General features: G+C 43.3%; 1 protein-coding gene across 5 annotated transcripts in view; it reads right to left on the minus strand.

Annotated features, from left to right (window-relative positions):
- The window catches only part of nfrkb (nuclear factor related to kappaB binding protein), a 169,741-nt gene that overhangs the window by 132,615 nt on the left and 22,026 nt on the right, over positions 1-15,100 (minus strand). For all 5 annotated transcript variants that reach the window (XM_087976526.1, XM_043676950.2, XM_043676949.2 and 2 more), the window contains exon 5: positions 5,658-5,829. In XM_087976526.1, the coding sequence (XP_087832652.1) occupies positions 5,658-5,829 (172 nt within the window). The remainder of the gene's footprint in view (positions 1-5,657; positions 5,830-15,100) is intronic.

Here is a 15,100-nt window from a genome sequence, read left to right on the forward strand (position 1 = left end):
AATTCAGCTATTTATAAACCTCAAAATTGTAATGGCCTGACATCTTCACAGATCGATGCAAATGAACCCTAAGTCCCACTGTTTCTACACACTATTGACAATTGTGCCGTATTGCCTCTCCATAGGTCTTCATCCAAAAGGTATCACCTCTCCGTTGTAAATTCTATTGGTCACTTGGCAGCCCATTCTCCCACACTCTATGTCCTGATGCAGTCAACAGACATGGTCCTCACTATTTGCCATGCCTCAGGTTTGTAACATTGGTAAATTTTGAAATATTCATTTTATTGGAGCATCCGAATCATTTACGTTCATCAAAAAAGTAAGTCTGAGTAATGACTATTGGTAACACCACTGTCATCCTCCAGTCTAAAAAATAACCACTAACCACAACTCACTGATTTCTGTCCATAAGTCAATATTATTTCAGCCAATTTGATGCAGACCTTCCTATTCAATGAACCTCAGATTTATAAACCAGATTTACTTGTGGTATGAGAGACTCAGTTCTGTGCAGGCATTTAGAATTCACAAAGGCAACATCCAGCACATTTCCTTCATCAAGCTTATCTATTCCTTCATCAATAAATTCAAATAAATAAGATGACCATAAGATGTAGGAGCAGAATCAAACCATTCAGCCCATCAAGTCTGCTCCACCAGTCAACAAAAGCATGGTTGATCTGATAATCTTCAACTCCATTTTCTTACCTTTGCATCATAATCTTGGATTCCCTTGAAAATACTCATAATAAGAAACAGGAAAAGAGGAGGCCGTTTGGCCCCTTGAGCTAGCTCCACCACTCAAATAGATCACAGTTGATGCAACATTCCTAATATCAACTTTCCTCCCCCTTCTCCATAATGCTTAACTCTGCTATTAATCAGCCTTAAATATTCACAGTTCTCTGTGGCAAGGAGTTCCAAAGTCTCTCAACCCTCAGCGAAGAAATTCCTCTTCATTTCAGACTTAAATTGGTACCCCTAGATTCTGAGTTTGTGTCCTCTGCTCCTAAACTCTCCCATGAGGGAAAACATTCTCTCAGGATTCATCCTACAAAGCCCCTTAAGAATCCTTTATGCTTTTCTGAGACCAGCTCTCATTCTTCTAAATTTCAGTCAATAAAGTTTAATCTTTGATCGTCCATACCAGGGATCATCCTAGTAAACTTTCTCTGAACTACCACCAGTGAAAACATGTTGTTCCTTAAACAAGGGAACTGCTCACAATACTCCAGATTTGATCTCACCAGCGCCATGGACAATTACAGTAAGACTTCCTTACTCGCCATACACCAACCCCTTGAAGTAAGGCCAATATTCCAATAGCATTCCTGATTACTGGCAGCACCTGTGTGCTAGCAAGTCCCTTACTATTGCAACTTTCTGCAGTTTTTCTCTATCTGAATAGCACTTGTTCTCCCTTCTAAAATGAACTTCACATTTTCTCACGTTATAATCCATTTGCCACCTTTTGTCTATTTACTTAACCTATCAATATCTCTCTGTCAGTTGTTTGTATCCATCTTGCAACTTGCCTTTCCACCTATTTTTGTGTTGTCTGCAAAATTAGCAACAGCACATTCACTTCCTTCCTCCAATTCATTAATAAATATTGTAAACAGTTGCTGTCCCATCACTGATCCCTGTGGAGACCACCCCCAGTTATAGACTGCCACCCCGATATTTGCAGCTCCCCCTACACCCACCCCCAGTCCTGAAGGGTCCTTCTTCAGGGTTACACCCGAAATATTAACTTCACCACCTCCTAATGCAGCCTGGTTTGCTGTTTTCTTCCAGCCTCCTGCCTGTCTAACCTGAAAAATATCACACTTTATCCCCACTCCCTGTTTTCTGCCCAATAGCCAATGCTCGCTTTATACCTATGTATTATCTTTCACACTACAGTCTCTCATAAAATGACTATATTTTGTGAGGTACCTTGTTGAATGCCTTCTGAAAGTCTAAATGTAACACATCTATTGGTTCCCCATATCCACTCTGATTGAGACTTCATAGAGTCATTGAGATATACAGCACAGGAACTGACCCTTCAGTCCAACTCGTCCATGCTGACCAGACATCCCACGTAAATCTAGACCCATTTGCCAGCATTTGGCCCATATCCCTCTAAACCCTTCCTACTCATATTCCCATCCAGATGCCCTTTAAGTGTTGTAATTGTACCTCCATCACTTCCTCTGGCAGCTCATTTCATTCATGCACCATCCTGTGTGAAAAGTTGCCCTGATTTCCCATTTAAATCTTTTCACTCTCACCTTAAACCTGCACCCTCTAGTTTTCGACTCCCTCACCCCAGGGAAAAGACAATGTCTATTTATCCTATCCATGGCCATCCCCCCACCTCATGACTATAAACCTCAGCTCCAGGAAAACAGCCCAGCCTGTTCAGCCTCTCCCTATAGCTCAAACCCTCCAAGTACTGGCAACATCCTTGTAAATCTTTTCTGAACCCTTTCAAGTTTCACAACATCCTTCCAATAGCAGGGAGATCAGAAATACACATAGTATTCTAATAGTGGCCTAAACAATGTCCTGTATAGCCACAACTTGATCTGCCAACTCCTAACTCAAAGCACTGACTGATAACGGCAAGCATACCAAACAACTTCTTCACTCTCCTATCTACCTGCAACTGCATTTTCAAGGAACTATGAACCTCCTCAAAAAACTCTAAAATAGTCAGAAATCAGGAAGGATGTGGAAGCTTTGTAAAGAGTTCAGAGGTGATTTACTAGGATGTTGCCTGGTATGGAAGGAATGTCTTACGAGGAAAGGCTGAGGCGTGGCCTTGAGGCTGTTTGTGTTAGAGAAGAAGGTTGAGAGGTGACTTAATTGAGACATATAAGATAATCAGAGGTTAGATAGGGTGGACAGTGAGAGCCTTTTTTCTTGAATTGCGATGGCTAGCATGAAGGGACATAGCTTTAAATTGAGGGGTGATAGATATAGGACAGATGCCAGAGGTAGTTTCTTTATTCAGAGAGGAGTAGGGGTGTGGAATTCACTGCCCGCAACAGTAGCAGACTCACCGACGTTAAGGGCATTTAAATAGTCATTGGATGGGCATATGGACGAGAATGGAATAGTGTAGGTTACATGGGCTTCAGACTGGTTTCACAGGGCGGTGCAACATCGAGGGCCAAAGGGCCTGTACTGCGCTGGAATGTTCTATGTTCTATCATACACCTTTCATAAAACATGCTGACTCTGCTCGGATTAGATTATGATTTTTCAAATGTATCATTATTCCATTAATATTAGGTTCCACCAATTTTTTAAGAAAATATGTTAGGCTAATTGACCCATCTTATTACTTCTCTTATGATGGTGATAGTACTTAATTCCTCACCTGAATTCTTTAGTAATAATGAGATGTTTGAAGTATCTTGAAGGTTAAAGATTGATGCAAAGCATTTAATGACTCCTCTGCCATTTCCATGCTCCCATAATTATGTCTGCAGATGAATACTCTAAGGGGCCTCTGCTCACATTGACCTTTCTCTTATATATTTAAAGACACTCTTCATTGCCAGTTTATATATTCCCTTGTAGTTTAATTTTCTTTCTCTTTATCGTTTGTAGTCCTGATAGATGCTGAATTTATCCCAGTTTTTGAGGTTATTGCTGACTTTTGATGGCTTATGTGATTTTTCTTTGAACTTTATACTCTCCTTAACTTTCATGGTTGAATTGTCCCTCTCTTAGAATCTTTCCTCCTTACTGGGATATATTTTTGCTGAAAGTCATGAATTATCTTCTCAAATGCCTGCCACTGCTTGCTTATTGTCATTCCTGCTGTTAAAGTATTCCACAGATTCATGGCTCTGAGAAAATAATTTCTTCTTATCTCTATTTTAAATGAGTGACCCCATGTTTTGAAAACTCGCCTTGTGGTCCTTGATTCCACACAAGGGGAAACAACCTTACCTCAACTACCCTGTCAAGTCCCTAAGCACTGCATGTTTCAATAAGGTCCACATTCTAATCAGTACAGGTCCAAGCTACCAACACCTCCACATAACACTGCCCTTCCATAGTTGATATCAGCTGAGTGAACCTTCTTTGGACTGCCTTCAATCTTTCCTCATATTAAAGGGCCCAAAACAGTTCACAGCATTCCAGCTGCAGTCTAACTCATGCCTTGTACAGTTTAGCAACCTCCCTACTCTCCCTTCCATTGCCGGAGAATATTCCATTTGCCTTCCCAATTATTCACTGAGCTTGGAATGATCAAACATAATCTACCACTTACAAATACATGCTAGTTCTCCTGAACTGACTCAAACCTTTTCAAATGCCCATGATCTTCTTTCTGTCTCTAATATTTTATTACTGCAATTATATTGACTAGCATATAATTACATGGAATAACCTGATCACCTGTTTTGAAAAAGGATGTCACATTTGCACCTTCCAATTGTTCAGCACCTTTCCTGTATATAGGGGAGATTTAATGATTATGGTAAGTCCTTCTACTATCTACAGTCCCACCTCACTTAGCAACATGGGATGCAAGTCAGTAATTTTAACCACTACGTATGACCAGCCTTTCAAACACATTCTACCCATCCATTTGCACCTTATCCACTGCCTTTACCAATAGTTTGTTAGCACCCACATCCTTAATAAAGACTGATTCAAAATACCGAAGTATTTTAGCCTTCACTTCACCTCTTACTGTATGTTCTTTGTCCTCAATAAAATCTACTGTGTCTATAATTATCTTGTCATGACCCTGGTGAGAATAGAGCATGAGAAATCAAGATCCACTATTCCACGAGTTACCATAATTTTTGTTTCCATTCATGGGATTATCGTTGTCTAGGCCAGCATTTACTGCCCATCCCCAATTGCCCAGAGGACAGTTAAGTCAACCACATTGCTGTGGGTCTGTTCACATATGTAGACCAGACCAGGTCCCTTCAATTTCAGCAGTTTCCTTCCCTGAACGGCAATAGTCTCATGGTCTTCACTAGATTCTTAACTCCAGATTTTTTAAAAATTGAATTCAAATTCCACCATCTGTCAAACCCAAGAACATTACCTGGGTTTCTGGATTAATAATCTAGTGATAATATCACTGAGCCATTGCAATTTAATATCTAGGATGGTTAATGCCTGACTATGACCACTATCTGATATAAAAGAAACCCACAAATTTCAAAAGCATACCTATTATAACAAACTTATCTGCTAACAAATGACAAAAAATGAACGATTAATTAATTATGCAAATTTAAACTTCACCCATTTTAAATCCAAACACAAACACACATATATTCATTTATATGTTTTGAGAAATATAGACAAAAAAGGACAAAATCTCTATGGATCAAATTTCAAATTTCAAACCAAAGAAAAATGGGGTAACTTTTCTCAGATATCTTTATTTGAGATTTTTGGCGATGATACCATGTTGCTGTTGAATGTTGTGACCTTCAATAGTTCAGCTGGATTTGGGTCTTGCTTAAAATTAGAGGTTCTCTTTCTTTTTGCTAAATATTGGACAATGCAAAAAATCCTTGAATAAACATGAAAGGTAGTTGGGCTCACCAAGGCCTTCTTATCCAGCATTTTATCAAGTGAATTATTGCTGCGTGTCCTGCAATGAACCAACCCATTGACATTCATACCTTCCTCATCAGATGAGATGCTGTTATCTTTACATTCCTCTTTGACCTCTTGCAGAATCTTTTCGTATCGACTCTGTGCTCGCCTCTCCTGCTCCTTCTGACTCGAAATTGCCTGGTATTTCCTTTTCAGAGTCATGTCAGGGCCACTCTTTCTTGCCAGCTCGAGCAACTCCTGGAAAATGAACCAATCAACAAAAACACTCTGTGGTGTATCTGATGTTACAACAGGGTCATGTTTTTAATACAGATTTAAAGTACCAAGCCAAACAAATTCCTTCCTCATTTGAAGTGATGAAACTTTCCAGTGCTGCTACATAAACAATTTTAATGGAGCGCTTTGGCCAATCCTGTAGTGTTATGAAGGTGTAGGTGTACTGTACCTTTAAAAGAGAAAGAGAGAGAGAGGAAGCTGGCAAGGACTGACAGAAAGCACAGAGTGTGCTGAGCAATTTAAAAAATGCAACATTTGGTTGAAACATATAGCTGATTATGTGTTGCCATGGAACAAAAACAAATTCAAATTCGACCAATCTGTTTAAATTATGCCCCAGATACCAAAATTCAATTGAATTTGAATTTTACGGTTTGGGATGATATCAAACCAAACAAAGAACAAAGAAAATTTACAGCCCAGGAACAGATCCTTCGGCCCTCCAAGCCCGAGCCAATCCAAATCTACTGTCTAAACCTTTCAGTCAATTTTTAAGTATCTGTATCCCTCTGCTCCCCACCTACTATGCATCTGTCCAGATGCATCTTAAATGAATCTACCGTGCCTGCCTCTACCACCTCTGCTGGCAACACGTTCTAAACGCCCACCACCCTCTGTGTGAAGTACGTGCCGCGTGTATCCCCCTTAAACTTTCCACCTCTCACCTTGAATGCGTGACCTCTTGTTATTGAATCCTTCACCCTGGGAAAAAGCTGGTCTCTATCCACCCTGTCTATACTCTTCATGATTTTGTAAACTTCAATCAAGTCCCCCCTCAATCTCCTTTTTTGTAATGAAAACAAACCTAATCTACTCAATCTCTCTTCATAGCTAGCACCTTCCATACCAAGCAACATCCTCATAAATCTTCTCTGCACTCTCTCCAAAGCTTCCACATCCTTTTGGGAATGTGACAACCAGAACTGTACACAATACTCTAAATGCGATTGAACCAATGTCTTGTACAATTTTAACATGACTTGCCAGCTCTTATACTCAATACCCTGTCTAATGAAGGCAAGCATACTATATGCCTTCTTGACCACTCTATCCAACTGTGCAGCAACGTTCAGGGTACAATGGACCTGCACTCCTAGATCTCCCTGCCCATCAACTTTTACCAAGGCTCTTCCATTCATTGTATAATTTGCTCTAGAATTAGTCTTGCCTAAATATATCACCTCACATCTGTCTGGATTAAAATCCATCTGCCACTTTTCCACCCAACTCTCCAGTCTATCTATGTCCTCCTGTATTCTTTGACAGTCCCTTATGCTTTCTGCTACTCCACCAATCTTCGTGTCATCTGCAAACTTGCTGATCATACCAACAGTGCCCTCTTCCAGATCATTTATGATATTACAAACAACAGTGGCCCCAACACTGATCCCTGTGGAACACACTGGTCACCTTTCTCCATTTCGAGAAACTCCCTTCAACTCCCTTCAGCAACAGTCTCCTGTTGCTCAACCAGTTATTTATCCACCTAGCTAGAACACCCTACACACCATGTGACTTCACCTTCTCCATTAGTCTACCATGGGGAACCTTATCAAAAGCCTTACTAAAGTCCATGGATATGATATCAACAGCCCTTCCTTCATCTATCAACTTGGTCACTTCCTCAAAGAACTCTATTAAGTTAGTAAGGCACGATCTTCCCCACACAAAACCATGTTGCCTATCACTGATAAGCGCATTCTTTTCTAAATATAAATAGATCCTATCCCTCAGTACCTTCTCCAGCAACTTTCCCACCACTGACGTCAGGCTCACTGGTCTGTAGTTACCTGAAATATCCCTACTACCCTCCTTGTACAGGGGGACAGCATGAGCAACCTTCCAGTCCTCTGGCACCACACCTGTGTTTAAGAATGCCACAAAGATATCTGACAGAGCCCCAGCTATTTCCTCTCCCGCCTCCCTCATCAACCTGGGATATATCCCATCTGGGGATTTGTCCACCTTAATAACCTCTAGCCTACCCAACACATCTTCCCTACTTATGTCAACGTGATCCAGACTAATCAAACTTCTATCTCTAATCTCAAGATTCATCATGTTCCTCTCCTCAATGAACACTGTTGCAAAGTAATCATTCAGAATCTCACCCATTCTCTCAGGCTCGACACACAGCCTTCCTTCATTATCCTTTAGTGGACCAATCCTTTCTCGAGTTACCCACTTGCTTCTTATGTAAGAATAAAATGTTTTGGGATTCTCCTTAATTCTGCTTGCTAAAGCTATTTCATTACCCTTTTTAGCCCATTTGATTCCTCTTTTAAGACTGGTCCTACTCTTCTGATATTCGTCCAGGGCCTGTTCTTTTCTTAGCTGCCTAGACCTTATGAATGCTTCCCTTTTCCTCTTGGCTAGTCGTACAATTTCTCCTGTCATCCACGGTTTACGAATCTTGCCCTCCCTATCCTTTGCCTTCAACGGGACATGCCTATCCTGCACTGTCTTTAACCTATCTTTGAAAGCCTCCCACATATCAAATGTGGACTTCCCTTCAAATAGCTGTGTCAAATCCACATTTCCCAGCTCCTGCCTAATTTTGATACAATTGGCTTAGGTCCACTCACATCTTTGTCTACGGGTATTCTAAAATTTACAGAATTGTAGTCACTGTTCCTAAAGAAATCCCCCACCGCAACGTCTACCACCTGTCCTGGCTCATTCCCCAATACCAGGTCCAATATGGCCCCTTCCCTCGCCGGACTATTGACATACTGCTCTGGAAAATTCTCCTGGACGCTTCTTACAAATTCTACCCCATCCACACCTCTGACGCTAAGTGTATCCCAATCAATGTTGGGAAAATTAAAATCTCCCATCTCTATTGCCTCAAAATCTTTCCATAATCTGTTTACCTATTTGTTCTTCTACCTCACGCTCACTGTTGAGAGGCCTGTGATACAGCCCCAACAGTGTAACTGCACCCTTCTTATTTCTCAGCTCCACCTCACTACCCAAGACCTCCATAGTGTCCTCCTTTAGCACAGCCGTGATATCATCCCTGACCAGCAATGCAACTCCAACCCCCTTTTACCTCCTTCCCTGTCCTGTCTGAAGTGTCTATATCCTGGAACATTTAATTGCCAATCATCATGCCCTTCCTTCAACCAAGTCTATGTGATTGCAATGCGTCATACTCCCAGGCATCAATCCAAGCCTTAAGTTCACTTGCTTCAGAACATAGAACATAGAACAATACAGCACAGAACAGGCCCTTCAGCCCACGATGTTGTGCCGAACATTTGTCCTAGCTAAAGCACCCATCCATGTACCTATCCAATTGCCGCTTAAAGGTCACCAATGATTCTGACTCCGCCACTCCACAGGCAGCGCATTCCATGCCCCCACCACTCTCTGGGTAAAGAACCCACCCCTGACATCCCCCCTATACCTTCCACACTTCACCTTAAATTTATGTCCCCTTGTAACACTCTGTTGCACCCGGGGAAAAAGTTTCTGACTGTCTACTCTATCTATTCCTCTGATCATCTTATAAACCTCTATCAAGTCACCCCTCATCCTTCGCCGTTCCAATGAGAAAAGGACTAGCACTCTCAACCTATCCTCGTACGACCTATTCTCCATTCCAGCCAACAGCCTGGTAAATCTCCTCTGCACCCTCTCCAAAGCTTCCACATCTTTCCTAAAGTGAGGCGACCAGAACTGCACACAGTACTCCAAATGTGGCCTAACCAAAGTCCTGTACAGCTGCAACATCACCTCGCGAGTCTTGAATTCAATCCCTCTGCTAATGAACGCTAATACACCATAGGCCTTCTTACAAGCTCTATCCACCTGAGTGGCAACTTTCAAAGATCTATGAACATTGACCCCAAGATCCCTCTGCTCCTCCACCTTACTAAGAACCCTACCGTTAACTCTGTATTCCGCATTCTTATTTGTCTTTCAAAAATGGACAACCTCACACTTGACAGGATTGAACTCCATCTGCCACTCCTCAGCCCAGCTCTGCATCATATCTAAATCCCTTTGCAGCCGACAACAGCCCTCCTCACTATCCACAACTCCACCAATCTTTGTATCATCTGCAAATTTACTGACCCACCCTTCCACTCCCTCTTCCAAGTCATTAATAAAAATTACAAACAGCAGAGGACCCAAAACTGATCCCTGTGGAACTCCACTTGTAACTGGGCTCCAGGCTGAATATTTAACATCTACCACCACTCTCTGACTTCGACCGGTTAGCCAGTTCTTTATCCAACTGGCCAACTTCCCACTATCCCATGCCTCCTGACTTTCCGCATATGCCTACCATGGGGAACCTTATCAAATGCCTTACTAAAATCCATGTAACTAAATCCACTGCTCTACCCTCATCCACATGCTTGGTCACCTCTTCAAAGAATTCAATAAGACTTGTAAGGCAAGACCTACCCCTCACAAATCCGTGCTGGCTGTCCCTAATCAAGCAGTGTCTTTCCAGATACTCATAAATCCTATCCCTCAGTACCCTTTCCATTACTTTGCCGACCACCGAAGTAAGACTAACTGGCCTGTAATTCCCGGGGTTATCCCTATTCCCTTTTTTGAACAGGGGCACAACATTCGCCACTCTCCAGTCCCCTGGTACCACCCCCGTTGACAGTGAAGACGAAAAGATCATTGCCAACGGTTCTGCAATTTCCTCTCTTACTTCCCACATAATCCTAGGATATATCCCGTCAGGCCCGGGGGAATTGTCTATCCTCAAGTTTTTCAAAATGCCCAACACATCTTCCTTCCTAACAAGCATCTCCTCTCACTTAACAGTCCTTTTCATACTCTCCTCTTCAACAATATGGTCTCTCTCATTTGTAAATACTGAAGAAAAGTACTCATTCAAGACCTCTCCTATCTCTTCCGACTCAATACACTGTCTCCCACTACTGTCCTTGATCGGACCTACCCTCGTTCTCGTCATTCTCATGTTTCTCACATACGCATAAAAGGCCTTGGGGTTATCCTTGATCCTACCCGCCAAAGATTTTTCATGCCCTCTCTTAGCTCTCCTAATCCTTTTCTTCAGCTCCTTTCTGGCTATCCTGTATCCCTCCAACACTCTGTCTGAACCTTGTTTCCTCAACCTTATGTAGGTCTCCTTCTTCCTCCTTACAAGACATTCAACCTCCCTCGTCAACCAAGGTTCCCTCACACGACCATCTCTTTCCTGCCTGACAGGTACATACATATCAAGGACACGTCGTATCTGTTCCTTGAAAAAGTTCCACATTTCAACGACATCCTTCCCTGACAGCCTATGCTCCCAATTTATGCTCCTCAGATCCTGTCTTGCTGCATCGTATTTACCCTTCCCCCAACTGTAAAACCTGCCCTGTTGCACGCACCTATCTCTTTCCATAACCAAGGTGAAAGTCACAGAGTTGTGGTCACCATCACCAAAATGCCCACCCACTAACAAGCCCATCACTTGTCCCGGTTTGTTACCAAGTACCAAATCCAATATGGCCTCCCCTCTAGTCGGACAATCTACATACTGAGTTAGAAAAGCTTCCTGGACACACTGCACAAACACTGCCCCGTCCAATCTACTTGATCTGAAGAGCTTCCAATCAATATTTGGGAAGTTGAAATCGCCCTGTGGCTTCTGCACTTTTCCAAAATCTGTTTCTCCACATCTCTGCTGCTATTGGGAGGCCTATAGTCAACAGCCAACAAGGTGACTGCTCCTTTACTATTTCTGATTTCAGCCCATACTACCTCCAAAGGCAGATCCCCCTCGAACTGCCTTTTTGCAGCCGTTATACCATTTCTAATTAGCAACGCCACCCCTCCTCCTTTTTTACCACCCCCCCCTAATCTTACTGAAACATCTGTAACCAGGAACCTCCAACATCCATTCCTGTCCCTCTTCTATCCACGTTTCTCTGATGGCCACAACATCATAGTCCCAAGTACCAATCCACACCTTCAGCTCACCCACCTTATTTCTGATACTCCTTGCGTTGAAGTATACACACTTGAGCCCATCTCTGTGTCCACAAGTATTCCCTGTAAGTGCCACCTTCTCCACAGCCTCCCTATATTCTTGGACATCCTGAAAAACAGCTAACCTACTTGCTGGACTACAAGTCTGGATCCCATCCCCCTGCCAAATTAGTTTAAACCCCCCCGAAGAGTGCTAGCAAACCTACCTCCCAGGATATTGGTGCCCTTCTGGTTCAGATGCAACCCGTCCTGTTTGTACAGGTCCCACCTTCCCCAGAATGCAGTCCAATTGTCCAAATACTTGAAGCCCTCCCTCCTACACCATCCTTGCAGCCACGTGTTCAACTGCACTCTCTCCCTATTCCTTGCCTCACTGTTTGTGGGCGGTACGGTGGCACAGTGGTTAGCACTGTTGCCTCACAGCGCCAGAGACCCGGGTTCAATTCCCGCCTCAGGCGACTGACTGTGTGGAGTTTGCACGTTCTCCCCGTGTCTGCGTGGGTTTCCTCCGGGTGCTCCGGTTTCTTCCCACAGTCCAAAGATGTGCAGGTCAGGTGAATTGGCCATGCTAAATTGCCCGTAGTGTTAGGTAAGGGGTAAATGTAGGGGTATGGGTGGGTTGCGCTTCGGCGGGTTGGTGTTGGGCTGAAGGGCCTGTTTCCACACTGTAATGTAATCTAATCTAATCTAGTCACGTGGCACCGGCAACAACCCAGAGATGACGACTCTGTCCGTCCTAGCTTTTAGCTTCCAGCCTAACTCCCTGAGCTCCTGAATGACCTCCGCACCCCTCTTCCTACCTATGTCGTTGGTGCCAATGTGCACCACGACTTCTGGCTTAAGGATTCTGAAGACACGGTCCGAGACGCCTCGGACCCTGGCACCCAGGAGGCAACAAACCATCCGAGAGTCTCGCCCATGTCCACAGAACTGCCTGTCTGTCCCTCTAATTATAGAGTCTCCTATAACTAGCGCTCTCCTCCTCTTCCCCTTTCCCTTCTGGGCCTCAGAGCCTGACCTCGTGCCAGAGATCCGGTCACTGCAGCTTACCCCTGCTAGGCCGTCCCCCCCAACAGCATCCAAAGCGGTATACTTATTGTGGAGGGGAACGACCACAGGGGATCCCTGCACTGCCTGCTTCCTCCCCTTCCCACCTCTAACTGTTACCCAGTAACCTCTGTTCTCTGGCGTAACTACGTCCCTGTAGCTTACACACTATACTCCTTGCATTAAAGCAGATGCATTTCAGGCCACCAGTTCTTTTACGCTTATGCACTCTCTGCCTACTCTTCCCTTTATTAGTGCTATCTTCATGATTCTTACAGTCTCCAGTCTCCACCTCACTGCCTACTTGTTTTCTCTTCTGGTTCCCAACCCCCTGCCACATTAGTTTAAAACCTCCCCAACAGCAGTAGCAAAAACTCCCCAAGGACATTGGTTCTGGTCTGGTTCAGAGGTAGACCGTCCATTTTGTGATAGTCCCACCTTCCCCAGAATCTGTCCCAATGTCCAACAAATCTGAACCCCTCCCTCCTACACCATCTCTCATCCTGCCTATTTTTTTCATTTCTATGAAATGATCCAATGTTTTGGGGTATAAAACCTGACATTTTGAACAGTTAGGGGAGAACAGCAAACAGCATCAACAAAAAAACAGATTGCTAGCCGAACAGCTCTCTGAAAGGTGCCTGTCCACAAGAAAGTTGGATGGCAGAAGACCAAAGAAAAGATGACTCAGGAAAGTTGACAGAGGAAAATCAGCAGCTGGCTGGTTTTTTGAAACGTAATTCCTTTTTTGGTAAATCTTAATCAGGGTTTTTTTTTAAAAATCGGACCAGTATTGTAGAGTGGTAGGTAAAAGATAGCTTTAAGAGAAATTAGTTGTAAATTGTTGTTGTTTTCATGTTCTCTGTTGGACTTAAAGAATAAAATTGTTAATTTTTACTTTAAATAGTGACATCTGGGATAGTTCTTTGCCTCTCGAAATTTAACCAATTACGGTACGAGGTGAACATCTCTGTGTCGGGTTTATACTAGCAGAGGGGTTTACCTCGTGTCATACACAGTGATCATTTCAGTATCAATGCCAATTCACCATGCCCACATTCTTCCTACTCTGTCAATCTCTCCAATGTCCCACAGAACAGAAGGATTTGGGAGTCAGAGAATCACTGAATCCCTCAAGTGCGGAGGCAGGCCATTTGGCCCATCGAATCTGCACTGACCTTCCAAAGAGCATTCCACCCAGGCCCAGCCCCCTAACCTATCCCCATGACCCTGCACTTACCATGGCTAATCCAACTAATGTGCACATCTTTGGACAATAGAATGAAACTGAAGCACCTGAGAGTAAACCCACGCAGAACTTCACTGTCTGTATGCAAATCCCACACAGACAGTGGCCCAAGGCTGGGATCAAACCCAGGTCCCTGTCGCTGTGAGGCAGCAGTGCTAACCACTTGAGCCACCATGCTGCCCTCGTCCATGAATCATAAAAAACTAACATCCAAGTTCAGCAGGTACTGGGGAAGGCAAATGGTTTGTGGGCCTTTATTTCAAAAGGAATGGAATCCAAAAGTTTTGTTAAAACTTTACAAGGCACAGCTGGGATACTGTTAACAATTTTGGTTATTTTATCTAAAGAAGGGAAGATACAATGACTTTTGTGGCAGTCCAGGTTCACTAATCTAGGAAGCGTACGTCAGGTATAGACAGCAGAGATCCCTAGAAGAGTATAAAGGCAGTAGAAGTATACTTAACAGGGAAATCAGAAGGGCAAAAAGGGGACATGGGATAGCTTTGGCAAATAGGGTTAAGGAGAATCCAAAGGGACTCTACAAGTATATCAGGAACAAAAGAGTTACAAGGGCCTTTAACATCAGCAAGGCTGCCAACATGTGGAGCCGCAGGAAATGGGGGAGATACTAAACGAGTATTTAGCATGAGTGTTTACTGCAGAGAACACTATGGAAGATACAGAATGTGGAGGAATAGATAGCGACAGCTTGAAAAGTGTCCACATTACATAGGAGGAGGAACTGAATATCTTAAAATGCATAAAGGTGGATAAATCCCTGGGACCTGATCAAGTATACCCTCAAATTCTGTGGGAAGCTAGGAAAGTGATTGATTGGGCTGTTTACTGTGATATTTGTATCATCAATAGCCACAGGTGAGGTGCCGGAAGACTGGAGGTTGGTTAATGTGGTGACCACTATTTAAAAAAGATGGCAAAGAAAAGCCAGGGAACTATAGACTGGTGAGC

This window comes from Chiloscyllium plagiosum, unplaced genomic scaffold, assembly GCF_037043375.1.
Source record: "Chiloscyllium plagiosum isolate Xiang-an unplaced genomic scaffold, Cpla_swu_hap1 HiC_scaffold_29, whole genome shotgun sequence".
NCBI classification, from domain to species: Eukaryota; Metazoa; Chordata; class Chondrichthyes; order Orectolobiformes; family Hemiscylliidae; genus Chiloscyllium; species Chiloscyllium plagiosum.